The sequence below is a fragment of the Nothobranchius furzeri genome, chromosome 17, assembly GCF_043380555.1.
Source record: "Nothobranchius furzeri strain GRZ-AD chromosome 17, NfurGRZ-RIMD1, whole genome shotgun sequence".
Classification (NCBI taxonomy): Eukaryota; Metazoa; Chordata; class Actinopteri; order Cyprinodontiformes; family Nothobranchiidae; genus Nothobranchius; species Nothobranchius furzeri.
This window is the reverse complement of record NC_091757.1, coordinates 33,426,556-33,441,848: the sequence shown is the minus strand read 5'-3', so window position 1 is coordinate 33,441,848 and position 15,293 is coordinate 33,426,556. Positions and strand designations below refer to the sequence as shown.

General features: G+C 46.9%; 1 protein-coding gene across 2 annotated transcripts in view; it reads right to left on the bottom strand.

Moving 5' to 3' along the window:
- Window positions 1-6,300: 6,300 nt before the first annotated feature.
- The window catches only part of msi1b (musashi RNA binding protein 1b), a 29,814-nt gene continuing 20,821 nt past the window's right edge, over window positions 6,301-15,293 (bottom strand). Inside the window, exons 12-15 of one of the 2 annotated variants that reach the window (XM_054731300.2) lie at window positions 9,695-9,751; window positions 8,957-9,111; window positions 6,573-6,618; window positions 6,301-6,499 (exon numbers count right to left, since the gene is read on the bottom strand). In XM_054731300.2, coding sequence (XP_054587275.1) covers window positions 6,577-6,618; window positions 8,957-9,111; window positions 9,695-9,751 — 254 coding nt within the window. In that variant the 3' untranslated portion in view covers window positions 6,301-6,499; window positions 6,573-6,576. The remainder of the gene's footprint in view (window positions 6,500-6,572; window positions 6,619-8,956; window positions 9,112-9,694; window positions 9,752-15,293) is intronic. The other variant, XM_015972036.3, reaches the window with a different exon arrangement.

Genomic DNA, 15,293 nt, shown 5'->3' with positions numbered 1-15,293 from the left:
AACTTCCTACATTTTACCTGGTAAAATTAAGGTTGGAAAAAACATCTCACTCATGGGTCTGCATTGTGGAGCAGCTGAGCACTGTTGCCTCACAGCAAGAAGGTTGCAGGTTTGAATCCCGCCTGCGGGAAACTTTCTGCATGTTCTCTCCATGAGTGGGTGGGAACTCTGGTTCCCTCCCACAGACCAAAACGTGTACGTTCAGGGTAACCTTCACTCTTCAAGGAACTTACCTGAGAAAACTGTTGGGTTCAGGGCTCAGCTGTCTCACATCTCTGGTTCCACCATCATCACATTCTTGGTCCATTTCTGCAGAAGGAGAAACTTCCACAACAAGTCCAGGGCTTCACAAGAATTCTTCTGACACATCAGAGCATCCATCCAAGATCTCATTGATCATCTCCATCTTTTGTGGTCAAAGCTTTATTTTAGAAAGCTTCCTTGAAATTCACAGCCCCCAGAGCCATGTACCTATGTACCCACAAAACATTTATCTAGTTTATTTGGTACTTTCTAACCCTGACCCTTCTTCAGGAGGAGCGGTTTTATTCTATTCTGGAAGACTTTGAGAGTTCTGTGGCTTGGAGAAGAACAATAAGTTTGTTTTTAAAATTACAATCATATGTTTTTTTCTAACTATACTCAACTTCACGTGTTTTTTTTAATTACAGCTCTCATGGTTTCATGTTTCAAAATAAAATCGTATCTTCATAGAGGCCACAAAAAACATTTTTATTTTGAAGAAATAAAGAAAGCACGGTAGATCCAAATGATTATTTAGATAGTGAAAGCAATAGAAAAATCAGATAAAACCGTCTTATATGATCAGATAATTTTCTGATGCTCTGCTTTATTGGTTTTGTTTATGGCTGACAGATTCCTGCTTTTCAGCAGATAACACGTCAGATTCTTCAGAAGCATTCCCACGACGATCCGGTTTCCATAATGTGACTCCAAGTTTAACAGTGTCATCAGCTTTTCAGTGAGGTCGAGGTCACCAAATGTGAAAGCAAACAGCCTTATTATAATTAGTATTATTATGTAATCAACAATTTAATTCAATTAAACGCGTTTTCTTTTCCTCAAGGCAAAATGATACACAAGACTTATCCAAACATGTCCAAGTCCAGCTAGGGACAGCAATAGCTCAGAAGGGGGAGCAGGTGATCCAGTTATCAGACGAGTTACGGCTCGATCCATGCTGCTGCGATTTTGGGCAAGACACTTTACCGTCCCTGCCTGCTGGTGGTGGTCAGAGGGACTGGAAGTATCTGTTTAATCAATTTCCCTCTGGGATTAATAAAGTATTTTTGAATTTGAATTACAGCAGTATGTGAATGCATGTGTGAATGGATGAATGATTCGCTGTTGTAATGTCCAGTAATGGTCAGTTCTTAAGTACAGCTTGACGCTTCAATATCTGGTTGACATGGAGACAGGAGTCTTCATGTGTTGCTTTTAATCTGCCTGCCTTCATCCCATCAGCTGGGGTGCAGAGCCTCTCTGCAGCTCTGAACACATGATAACGTACTGTCAGCAATGATGTTCCCTCCTCAAGGCCTCAAGCTTCCCTTATCGTCCTACAGGATTCTTCATGCCTCTGAATAAGTGAGCACTCGCAGCTCGGATTAGTCGCTTAATCAAAGAAGGAATTTTTAAATATAATGTGAACTTTTAAAACTTATAAGTGAAATAATCATTAAATAAACATTTGTTTATTGTCACTTATAATAATTATATATAATATCTGTGCTTGAATGACTGAAGTTTGAAATGAATGTTATGTTATGATTACATTGATTTATATATAGATCAGTAATGTTGATATGACGAGGCCATCACCATCTACACTCACACAAGGACAAGTTAAAGTTAAGTCAAACGCGTGACACATAGATATTCCTTTACCCCAGATCAGAGCATCCGGTATCTGAAAGAAGGCGTGTTTTCTGAGGTTGTCTTGGTAATATTCCTCAACATGTCAACCTCGGGTTGGCCACGCAAATCATAACATGAGAATATTAAAACAGAATCACTCTGGTGATTCAGCAGTTCGTTCCAGTTCCAGCTCACATCAGTCAGCGTTCCAGCTCTACAGAGTTCTAGAGGAAGCTACGGAAACGGCCGTCCGTGGTGAAGTCTCTTTAACTAAGAAGCAGCCTTGACACGCCGTCAAGGTTGTTGCAAAGCTGACACAGCAAACGTTCCTGCAGAACAAAGCTGATTTTGTTCCGACTCCTCAAGAGTCTAGACGCAAACGGTTCCATCCAACCTGTGTGCCTGGTGACATCTCTGGACTGGAGAAGTCGGCATTGTGGTCAGTCTACTGGACCTGGGTGCTCGGAGGTCATCCGACCTCGATGACCTCCGTATCCGTGAAGAGGGTCTCCAAAGGGTGAGGTAGAAGTGTGATTGCGTCTGATGCTTTTTGATAAGAATCAACTTCATAGCTTAACGCAAACCAAATTCTTTTACACCCAGAACTCAGCTTTCCTAGATACGGAAGTTCTGATAACATCACATTCACACATAGGCACCATATACCACATCTACTCCATCTAGATTCATCCATCACAGTAAATATTAGTTAACTTGTCATGTTTTCATTGTTTGGAAAATAAATTCTTACTTTTACAAACCTGACTCTTTCCTTGAATCAAAACGAAGTGTTTACAATTCCCGAATAAAACAAAGAATCCTAGAATGTTCTGATTAAACACATAAAGACCAAGCAGGTTGATATTCTATATTTATATAGAGTATCACAGCTTATTGGTCATAAGTAGAGGTAATATATATTGAGCTCTTAAAGAACTCAATTTACCAAATCCTACACTGTAGTTAGTATAAAGTGATTTGGAGTCCTCTGACTCTGAAAGATGCTAAACAAGTGCAGGTAATAAATCATAACCTTTAATTATTTGATAAAATTAATAACTTTGATCCCCATGATTTTTCAATTTAGTGACTTTAGATGATGATTTTTCTTGTTTTTGCATACAGAACTTTATAAACATATGTGTTTGTTTCTTCAAATTACTCTCTTAAGTGTTGGTGCTGCTGTAACAAGTGAATTTCCCCACCGTGGGATCAATATTCTATTCTATTCTATTCTATTCTATTCTATTCTATTCTATTCAGTTCTTGTCTATTCCCAAAATGAATAATTCTTCCAGCAGAGGGCAGTCACCCTAACCCGTCAATAACAATAACGTGTATCTAATAAAATGTGACTCTGGTCAATAGTTTATATTTTTAATTATAAACCAGAAAGATTTACCTATGATGTCTCTATCGTTTTGACAATATTTCTGGATATGTAAAAAAAATCAAGTGGATTAGAACTGCAGAATCAGTGATTCATTAACTATTAAGCATTAATATTTCTTAGATAAAACATTTATGCTTTAATTTATAGTTGTGTGTGCACTAGGCTGTTTCTTGCCAGCTTAAGTGATCCCAGTACTATTTTTTATGACATGTTGGATGTTTACATCCTCAAAAAGATGACCTGTGTGACAAATAAGAAAATAAGATAACTGCAAAGCTCTGATGAGATCCTAAAATATAAAAAAACACAACAAATGTGTGTAAAATTGAGTGGTTAATGGCTGGATCTTTTAGAAAGGATCTGCATCCACTCACCTTGCCAAGCCTTCATTTGTGATGCGGTCTGCCTTGGTTGAAAGGACAAAAACAAAACCTTTAAAAGGTTGTATCCATTATTCACATTTGTGGCTAGTTCTCTGTGGGTTTGCAAAAAGTAACTACCAGGGTCAAAATGGAGTCATGGTTCCTACAGATTTCCCAAAAAATAAAATAAAGCTGGATGAAGAAACTGTTTGTTTCTGGTCTCTTCAGAATGATTATAGTGATTTAAAATAACTTACTGCATCCTAGGATTAGACATTAGAGCTCAGGATCAACAACTTACACCAGATACTCATGAATTGCTTCTTTAAGGAAGTTTTGTGGGTTAAAATTTAGAGAATCGTGTATTTTCATTCTACCACAATTTAAACCGGATCTTGGCTTGACATTTAACCAAGAAACAAACCACCCAGAAACAACAAAAACCAGCTGAGCTTGTAAGATATCTTCTATTATTTGCTGATCAGAGCCCATCAGCATGGAGCCAAACTTTCTGAGACAGTCTCACTTCTTTGATTTGACCTGACGGATTTTTTAAAACCAGAGAGTGAAAATAGATTCACTTCAGCTGTATAACACCTTCACTGGTTTCAGATGCACTTTGTAAGTCACCAACGGGGAAATCCAGAGCCACTGCACTAATGAACCATGCTGGACAGAAATGGGTGGACATGGTGAGACAGAGAGGTGGGCCCTTACAGGAGTAACCCTCAAGCCTACTCGTTCTTCAAGACGTCCAGAGCCACCATCCGGTGAGGTTTGTGGCTGATGACAGGCTGCATCTGTCCCACAAGAGTAAAAGCTGAGGGACGAACGAGCAGCTCCGAGACACTGGGAGGGTGGAGGTGGAAATGGGAGGAGAGGCAGTGGAGCAGTGATGATGGAGGAGATGAATTAGACTGAAGAGAGGCAGGAGGCAGATGTCTGAGCAGCAGACTCCGATAATGTCAAGAAATGAGAAGAATATTTAAAATGTTAATACAACTTTTCCCCCATCATATTTAGACCTTTGCAAGTGAGAGCTGCTCAAACTATCGGTCCCCTTGATACCCTCAGTTTAATTTTGATTTAGCTACCAAGCAGGGTAATCGCTGAAGATTAGAGCCAAGATTTAAATCTCAGCGTATGTCTCTAATATAATGAGAAAATGAACCTTTATTTTTAGTTGTGTCAGCCTTTTCGAATCAAGCCGACTCCAGGTTGGATGTCTCATCTCGAGTAAGCCCTCAAAAATAAAAACATAGGCTACGGGACACCAAAGTGGAATGTTTTAAAATAATTTATTAGGAATTTTAAAAAGTAGTTTTTCCCGATGGGAATAACATGACAGAAAAACAACATCAGAAAATGTTACAGTGTTGACAATAATGTTATTTTTCAGTAAATCAAAGTCTAAAATACCCGCAAAGTGATAGCAAGTGTATCAAAATGTAAAACCGGGTATTTTTTAGAGCAAGAGTGCTTTGTTCTTCAGCTAACTTTATTAGAAAAATACATTTATCATGATCAGCCAGTGCAATGTCCTAGTAGTTCTGCTTTTGGTCTACAAAGAGAAAGGTGTCACCCTGTGACCTCCAGTGGATATGCAGCAATGGATGGGGGTGAAATGCTTACCATCCACACTGAGACATAGATGTTAATATAATTTTTTTTTAAGTCAGATTAATAGTTCACATTTTGAAACTGAGGAACACCCCTCTGAAGGAAGAAAAAACAATAACAGCACATGTACACAAAAACCTGCAGGAATCAGTCATGAACGAACAGACACATCCTTCATTTTCTTTCATAATCACTGAATATTGAAACATGATAAAGTAAGAAAACAGCATGTATATTTATCCACCCTTTTTCTAAAAGAGGGGTTTTCCCACCCTTATCTCCCAAAAGCAGTGACAGTTGTTCCAAACTCAGCCTGAACTCAGAAGCATCGTATCTCTGAGGAAGCGCCAGTAACAAAACAACAAAAAAGCATGATTTAAATCATGTGCGGCTGCTCTGAGACAGACACGCCATCTGAAATGTTCCTGACCTCCAGGTGGGAATTCAACAAAGTAACAGTCAAGCTTTCCAACACTGAAATAAGTAACAATCGTACCACTTTGCAAAAAGGCTTCCACCTCCTGGACACAAAAATCAGCAGGGTCCTGCCACCCAGAAACGAGTCATATTTACAGTATTTTACAAAAATTGTACATTTCATGAAAGCTAACAATCATTAGTGTAACAACTTAAACTAAGATATACAGTTTGTGGCATATTTTCAAGAATTAGTAGCAATCCCAGCTTTTGAAATTCAGTAAGAATAAAGACAAATGTACAGTTTTTCGGTCATTTTACAGCAGACCTTCAATCTGGCGTCGATGGAGATCTGGTTCCTCTTAAGTCAGAAGAATCAAGTTAATGAGGACAATAACTCATTAAAAACAGCTAAAAACATGATGGAGCCATCACAAACAATTCAACAAAGTGTAACATCTTGTCATGTGTCTTTGCCCATGTATGTCTGATCTCAGAATTGTGTGTACTGAAACTCTAATTTCCCTCTGGGATTAATAAAGTATCTTTGAATTGAATTGATCATGGCAAAAATACAGCATTTAAACGGGTTATTCTGCAGTGATAAGCTTTTTTTGCCCTTTTCCATGGTTTTTCTTTTTAGACATTTTCATTTGGCGAGGGGTTTTGTGAGGTGTCAGTGGGGGCGGACTGGATGTGGCTGACACCAGGGGGGTTGGGGTGAAAGTTCAGCTACCTCCTCAGCTGGAGACACGGACTGGACAGAGACGGGCCAGATCAGCTCCAAAGCAGCTTCAGCTCCTTCCAGCTCTCAGGCTACGGCTCTGCACTGACACAAATCAGCCGGATTACTCACAGGTCAGCTGCAGCACAATGGTTTAGCTTAAAGACGACACACTCACACTCTCAGTGGTAGCCGTTAGTGAAGGCCGTGGCGATCAAAGGGCCCTGTGGGAGCAAAAATGTAGGGGAGAGAGAATGAAAACTTTTATCTGTTGGAAAAAGGCTGAATATGTTCCTGGTGCTGAATTAAAAACACACGAGGAAAACAGAATGTCGGGTTTGTTCCTTCAGTTTAAAAAAATATTATGCAGGTACTTGCTTTTTGTGTGGAGGTGGAAAACAAGACCAGTGTTAGCTAAAGATGCTAAAACAACCAGCAGGGCTGAAAAGCAAGCCAAAAGCCACCTGAGGCGCTTATAAAGCACGTCAGCGCTACACCCTCTTCACAATGCTGTGTGATCAGATGTGCCATACTGTCATCCAGTTACATCTTTAAGGTCAACGTGCACATTGAAAAAAATAAAAAGCTGAAACCCAGACTGATAGGGGACGCTTGTTTAAAATGCCAAGCAGATTAACACGTGTGTCACAACACCAAAAACAGAGTGAAACGAGGACAAATGTTTTATGGGGGAAGAGAACGCAGTTCAGGTTTAGTGGATCCAAAGTGACATTAACTCACTGCAGGAAAAGATGTTTGACGGTTTAATGACCAGCTGTTTTGACACCCCTCATTATTTATTCAGAAACCCAAAGTTGTTATGTTGAAAGGTGACAAATTAAAACCAGAAGGACTTAATTCAGCTTTGACTTTACTTTTTTAAAACTGTTTTAAAAAAGTATTTTTTGAGCTGATACTGTATACGTGAATGCATAAAACGTTTTTGACTACATATCAAGGTTTTTTTTGCCCTCAAGTCTGAGTCATTTGACTTTGAGAATCTGCCGATACGAGTCCCGATCTGATACTTTCGATACATAAAAAAAAGAATAAAGAAAGCGAACAAATGCAAAATGTTCATTATTTTTTATTTAATTAACTTTATTTTAACATTTAATAACTCTGTTAACAGACAGCTCACTTCCGTGAGACAGCCTGAACAATCAAGTAATAAATAACAAATTCTTCACTTTTGGACTTTAGTGCAAACATAAAAAAGTCTAATATAAAAACAAATAGCACCTCTACTTAAAATATCTGGCAGGCGTCTACTTTGCCAAGCAGACCAAATGGATCGACTGACGGACCGCGCTGCACTGCCCGGCCACGCCAGTGACATGGAGTCACCGGACCACAGGTGATGAGCGCTGCAGTGGCAGAGTGCTCAAATAAACGACAGAAAATACCAGAGAGAATATGAGCGGACATGAACGATCGTGTGTTGATCATATATATTTTGGGTGGCGCCACTTTGAGAATGTTACCGTGGCCGTGTGCAGGACGCCCCTGCCTGGAGCGCATGAATAACCAGCGCTCTGCCACTCTCTGCGTCTCCACTTCAAAAGAATCCCCGCTATGCTGAGAGTCCATAGACAATATAATATAGGTAGAAACTGGGTCTCTTTTTGGACTCCCTCTGGGTGAAGTTAAGGGCTTCAGGGGAGCCCGACAACCTTTCAGGAGAACCGGGTTCCCCTTAGCTCTCCTGTGATTTGAACCCTGTGTCCGAGTCCAGATCAGGAAGCAACGTCCGATCCCGATCCAGTCTGAAACCACGTGATCGGGACCGATTTCTGATCATGTGATCAGATCTGGACATCTCTATTTTTGACCCCTAAAAGTAATACCTGTGATAACGGAGTCTCTCACACGGCTGTGGATGAATTCTGTCCCAATTCTCTAGTGGGCCATTCCCATCTGTACCGGATCGGCCCGGGCCGGGTAACGTAGGTTGTTTACATATCTGGGTGGCCTGGTATTTTTCCGGGCCAACCAAGGCTCATCCTCAGCCCTCTTCTCGAGGGGGTCTGCTTCAGGCCGACCAGGGCCAACACAACCACTGCTGACAGCAAATTCACACCTTCCATTAGAGCAAGCCTCTGATTGGTGGGTAGAATCAGTGCACATGGGCTTAAGACAAGGATGTGTGGAATCAACCGGGCCAGGCTGGGGCCGACTGGGGCTACCCGGCCCGGGCCGACCCGGTACAGATGGGAATGGCCCATAAGTGGAACACAGAATCTTTTCCCAACAATCCTGAAAATGTTTTGGCAAATTTGGGATGGACTTTTGAGTTCTTTTTGGTCAGCAGAGGTTTTGTTTTGATGCCTTCTTTGAATGTTTTCTTTATTCTTGATGCAGACAGATGCTATTGAAGTGAATTTTTTTAATTTACAGACCTGGATGTGGCTGCTGCAGCTGGACTCGGCTTTCCAAACAATGTGATTAATCGCATTTAATTCAAGTTTTTTTTTTAAATGTCATCCTTCTCATCTACTAAAGCTCCAACAAGACCTGTAGCTCCAAAACTCAAACCATTAATCAGTGGTGTCGATAACTCACCCCCAGACTATGGCTAAATCCAGTGCTTGGTGCAGGGCTCGCAGCACTGAGGTAACTGCTGACAGCCGACTCCTGACTGGCTGTTCCGTAAAGGTCGGCCATCGGACCTGGGCTGCTTGTACCTAAAAATCCAGCTGAGCGAGATGGGGTGGAGCCTGAAAGCAAAGAAATGAGGAAGATCAGGATGTTTCTTACACAGATCCAAACTCTTACAGATACACTTTATATTATTCTGCAGAGGAAGGGGGGCAGTGCTTCGGTGTTACACTGACTAGAGTAATACAATTATTAAAATGTAAATTTTCAAACCTTTAAGGATCTGCAGTAATTACTCTGATCTGTATCGTGTATCCCTTTCACACACACACACACACCAGTACATTGATTGAAAGGAGAATCACATAATCAGATGACCCACTACCTCCCAACTGAAACATTATGTCCAGTTTTCACTAAAAAGTCTTGCATCTCTGACAGATCTCTGTATGTAATAAAATGCAGAAATGAAATCTGCCGGCTGCCGGTTTCTGGTCATTCTGCTGATGCGTCCTTGGGCAAGACGCTATACCTGCATTGCCTAGATAAGTGAGAATGGGGCAGTATCACCTTTGTCAGACCGCCCCAGGCCAGCTGTGGCTACAATGTCATTTACCACCACCAACAGAGTCCGAACAGATTATTGAATCTCTATAAAGCACTTTGAATCCTTCAAAAGTCAGAACTGTCATCTGTTCATACCTCTGACGACTGCTGCAGCTGCAGCTGCCATTGGTCCGTAGGCCGTGAGAGGAATGGCTGAAAAGATGAAGAAAAGATCCAGATAAAAACGTTTGGCTGAACTTGGATTAACAGCAACCTAGTAGAGCTTTAAAAGGACAGTTTAAAGTTGGGTTCAATGCAAATATTATTAACAATAAATAAACTAGCTGTGGCAGAAGCCCTTTGACCAACTTCCCTTTGGAGAACGAGAGATGAGTTCTGACTGGACTAGATAATTGCATCAGAAGCAACATGGTAGACAACTCATGGTAGACAATTTCAAAGGTGTTGAAGTGAAGGCTAAATTTAAAAACCAAGTTCAGTTGCTTTTTCAATACATCTGTGGTGTTGTCAGACTCGAAGACTGGGTTCGGGAGTAAGAGCGTTTATTATACAGACGGTGGGCTGAAAGCGGTGCTGGAAAGGCTGACGTGTGAGGTCTGAGGAGGAAAGGTGGAGGTTTAGCTGTAGTAGCTTTGGAAATACTCTGATCATGGATCATGGTGGAACGATGACTGAGTGAAGAGCCGGTGTAGCGTCTTCCATATATAGACATGGATTGACGCAGGTGGAATGTGGAAGGAATCCCCGCGAGGGGCATGCTGGGTAATGTGGTCCAAGACAGAAGCCGGTCAGCTGGGAGAGCCCGGCCTGGGGGCTTGGACTCTGACAGGACCCCCCGGTCCAGGGACGGCTCCAGAAGTCCCCGGGCCACCTCGGTGGGCCCAGAAGTCCGAGATGAGGGCAGGGTCCAAGATGGAGCGGGCCGGCTCCCAGGAGCGTTCCTCGGGGCCGTAGTCCGCCCAATCTACGAGGTACTGCCAGCCCCGACCCCGGCGGCGAGCGTCCAGAATGCGCCGGACTGTGTAGATGGGCTCACCGTCGAGGAAGCGGGCCGGCGGAGGCGCTGGAGCCTGAGGTGGCAGGAGGGGGGATTCCACGTAAGGCTTGAGCCGGGAGGTGTGGAAGGTAGGATGGACGCAAAGGCTTGTAGGCAGCCGCAGCCGGTACGTGACCGGGTTGATGACCTCCTGCACGGGGTAGGGCCCGAGGAACCGGGGAGCGAGCTTCCTGGAACCGGCGCGGACCCGGAGGCCTGCCGTGGACACCCAGACCTTGTCCCCTGGAGCATAGGAGGGACCCGGGCGGTGCCTGCGGAGGTGTTGGTGTGAGTAACGGGCGTTGGCCCGGGTAATGGAGGCCCGCGCCTTGATCCAAGCGTTCTTGCAGCGCCGCACCAGGGATTGAGCGGCTGGCACCGCGACTTCGGGTTCCTGGTGGGCGAAGACTGGGGGCTGGTAGCCATAGCAGACCTCGAAAGGGGACATCTGAGTGGCCGAGGAGGTGTGGAGATTGTGAGACAGCTCCGCCCGGAGGAGGTACTTAGGCCACTGCGAGGGCTGGGCCGAGACAAAGCAGCGGAGGTACCGGCCCAACTGTTGGTTCGCCCGCTCCGATTGACCGTTGGTCTGTGGGTGGTAGCCCGAAGACAGGCTGACAGAAGCTCCCACTAGATGGCAGAAGGCTTTCCAGAAACGGGCCGTGAACTGGGGACCACGATCTGAGACCACATCGACCGGGAACCCGTGGAGACGCACCACATTCTCCAGAAACAGTTCTGCAGTGCGTCGGGCTGAGGGAAGGCCCGGGAGGGCGATGAAGTGAACAGCTTTGGAAAACCGGTCAGTGACCGTTAGGATGGTGTCGAGGTCATTGACCGGCGGGAGACCTGTGACAAAGTCCAGCCCCACATGGGACCAGGGGCGGCTGGGCACCGGAAGAGGTCTGAGGGTGCCAACCGGAGCCTGGGTGGATGCCTTAGAGCGGGCGCAGACGTCACAGGCGCTCGTGAATTCCTTAACGTCCCTCTCCATACGTGGCCACCAGAGAGCCCGTTTCAAGAACTTGAGAGTCCGAGAGAAGCCCGCGTGACCAGACAGACGTGATGAGTGGGCCCAGGCCAACGCCTCACTGCGACAGGCCGCGGGGACGTAGAGCCGACTGGCAGGGGTCTCTGGCGGCGCTGGGTCATCCCGGAGGGCGTTTTGGATGGCCTCCTCCAACGGCCACCCAAGGTGGGCCACGAAACGGTGCTCCGGGAGGATGGCCGCCGGCTCGGACGTGGGCGCTGAATGTGTGAACTGGCGGGAGAGGGCGTCCGCCTTCTGGTTTTTAGTCCCGGGGCGATAGGCGAGATGGAACTCGTAGGGTTCGAAGAAGAGGGCCCAGCGAGCCTGGCGAGGATTTAGCTGCTTGGCTGACCGGATGTGGGTTAGGTTCTGGTGGTCAGTCCAGATGGTGAACGGCTGAGTGGTGCCCAGAAGCCACTGCCTCCATTCCTCCAACGCCCATTTTATGGCCAGCAGCTCGCGATCCCCTACGCCGTACTTCTGCTGGGTGGTGGAAAACTTCCTGGAGAAGTAGGCGCAGGGATGTAGCCTGTCATCTGGGCCGCCTTGGGACAGGATGGCGCCGGCGCCGACATCCGAAGCGTCGACCTCGACCACAAAAGGGACTGCCTGATCCGGATGGCGCAGGATAGGAGCCGATGTGAAACGAGCGACTAGGTAGTGGAAGGCCCGAACGGCATCTGGGGTGAGCCGGAACGGTTGACCAGGAGGGCTCGGTCGGGTGAGAGAGGTGAGAGGCGCCACAATGGTGCTAAAGTCTTTGATAAATCGACGGTAAAAGTTGCAGAAACCCAGAAAACTCTGCAGTTGCTTCAGGCTGGTTGGTAGGGGCCAGTCCTTCACCGCCTGGACTTTCTGAGGGTCCATAGTTAGACCTTGATCCGAAATCAGGTAGCCCAGGAATGAAACGGACCGCTGGTGGAAGGAGCACTTCTCGGGCTTACAGAACAGGTTGTTGTCCAGGAGCCGGGTCAGGACAGCGCGGACATGGTGGTAGTGTTCGGCCTCTGACTTGGAGTAGATCAGAATGTCATCCAGGTAGGCAAACACCCACCGTCCCAACATGTCACGGAGGACATCATTGATGAAGCGTTGGAAAACGGCGGGGCTATTGCACAGTCCGAAGGGCATGACCTGGTACTCCCAGTGACCGGTAGGGGTGATGAACGCCGTCTTCCACTCATCTCCAGCTTTGATACGGACCAGGTTGTAGGCGCTCCGGAGGTCCAGCTTGGTGAAAATCCGCGCCTGGGAGATGGCATCCAGGGCGGACGTGAGGAGCGGCAGAGGATGACGATCTCTGACTGTGATCTTGTTCAGTCCTCTGTAATCTATACAGGGGCGGAGATCACCCTCCTTTTTCCTCACAAAGAAGAAGCCTGCGGCACCTGGGGACGACGAGGGTCGGATGAAACCCTGCCGGAGGGCCTGGTCAATATATTCCTCCATGGCTCTGGACTCGGCGGGAGAGAGAGAAAAAAGGCGCCCCCGGGGTGGACTGGTTCCTGGTTGCAGCTTGATTTCCATGTCGTACGGGCGGTGAGGCGGCAGTGTGGTGGCGCGCCGCTTGTCGAACACCGCAGCCAGGTCCCGGTAGGGCAGTGGCAGATTGGGCGGTGTAGGGCCAGGGTCACCGGCCGGGCAGTCTGGCATGGATGGAGGAGGAGAGAGGTGGGCCTGGCACTGGGCCCCCCATTCCAAAAGGCGGCCCTGGGACCAGGAAATCCGGGGGTCATCTCTCTGTGGCCTTGGACAATCATCTGGAGTGGCTGGGTTCGGTTTTGGACCGGATAGGGTTGGAGGGGCCTACCGTCCACCGAGGTCACTGGCACAACTCTCTCCAAGGGGGTCATAGGGATCCGTAGGCGCTTAGCCAGATCCATGTCCATAAAATTGTCAGCGGCCCCCGAGTCCACCAGCACGTGCATCTGGAGTGAGGCCTCACCATGAAGGAGGGTAACATGAAGAAGGAGTCGATTTGAAGAGGTGGGGGCTGAAGGTGACCCAGGCTGAGCAACCCCGATACTCAGTGGGTTCCTTCGTTTCCCAAACGTAATGGACAGTTCAGGCGTCTGTGGTGGGAGGAGCCACAATAGGCACAGAGACCCTCGCGCCACCGTCGCTGTCTCTCCTCTGGAGGAAGGTGGCCTAATTGCATGGGCTCATCAGTAGAAGCGGGTCCGGGAGCAGGCGTGGGGGAACGAGGAAGAGGTCCAGGCGCCCTGGATGGGCGAGTGAAGGGCTTGGGCCGAACCAGAACCCGCTGATCCATGCGCAACGCCAGATCCACCACTTCATCCAGGTTCTGGGGCAGCTCCTTTCCCGCCATCTCATCCCGGATGTAGGTTGCCAGCCCCTCCAAGAAGACGGCTCAAAGGGCAGAGTCATCCCACCGCAGCTTGGCGGAGATGGTGCGGAACTCCGACGCATAAGCGCACACAGAGCGCTCCTTCTGGCGGAGTTTTAGGAGTCGTGCCTCTGCCCCCATTTCGCTGCTGGGTGGAACAAACGTCTTTCTGAGGGCAGCCACGAATGCAGCGTAGTCATTGCAGTCCGGTGATTTAGAATTATAGAGCGCAGCAGCCCACTCTGCAGCGCGTCCGGTGAGCAGGGAGGTGAGCTGTGCCACTCGAGAACGCGCAGTGGGAAAGCGTCCTGGGTGGCACTTGAACTGCATCTCGAGGGTAGCGAGCAGACCGTCTGGACTCCCCGTCTCTCCGTTCCACTTCTCCGGGAGACTGAAGTGTGGCTCTCCCGTCGGTGGAGTGAGGGCTTGCAGGTGGAGAGCATGAACCTGCTGCTGGAGTGCCGTGACGGCAGAAGACAACTGCATGGAGAGATCGGTCTGGGAGTTCAGTCTGGTGTTAAGCCGGTCGACCTGGGTGTGGAGCTGAACGTTCTCGTTCACCAGTTGCTCCATCTTTCTCTTCACCTGCTCGAACTCCGCTGGATTAATGGACTCAGTCATCCTGTCAGACTCGAAGACTGGGTTCGGGAGTAAGAGCGTTTATTATACAGACGGTGGGCTGAAAGCGGTGCTGGAAAGGCTGACGGATGAGGTCTGAGGAGGAAAGGTTGAGGTTTAGCTGTAGTAGCTTTGGAAATACTCTGATCATGGATCACGGTGGAACGATGACTGAGTGAAGAGCCGGTGTAGCGTCTTCCATATATAGACATGGATTGACGCAGGTGGAATGTGGAGGGAATCCCCGCGAGGGGCATGCTGGGTAATGTGGTCCAAGACGGAAGCCGGTCAGCTGGGAGAGCCCGGCCTGGGGGCTTGGACTCTGACAGGTGTCTCCTAGCCTGGCAAGCCTTCTTTTATAAGTGAATGTATAGTCTGGCCACGACCCATAGACAGAGCTCAGTCGTGGGGCGGAATCTACGATTGTCTTTCAAACACCAACAAAATATTTTCTTTTTTTTTTTTGTGACAATTTTTGGAAGCAAAAACGAGGCAAAAACTTACATTTGTACTTCCATGAAGACTAAATTATACCGAATATTGATCGAAATTTACACAGTAACAAAAATCCAATCAGCAAATGGAACAGGCGGGATCAATCAGAGTCCGGAGCCAGCCGCTGTTTGAACATGCTACCGGTAACCACAGACATCATATACTGATGTCTATGCCGATAAGAGTTGAACAACTTATTTCTAAAAGG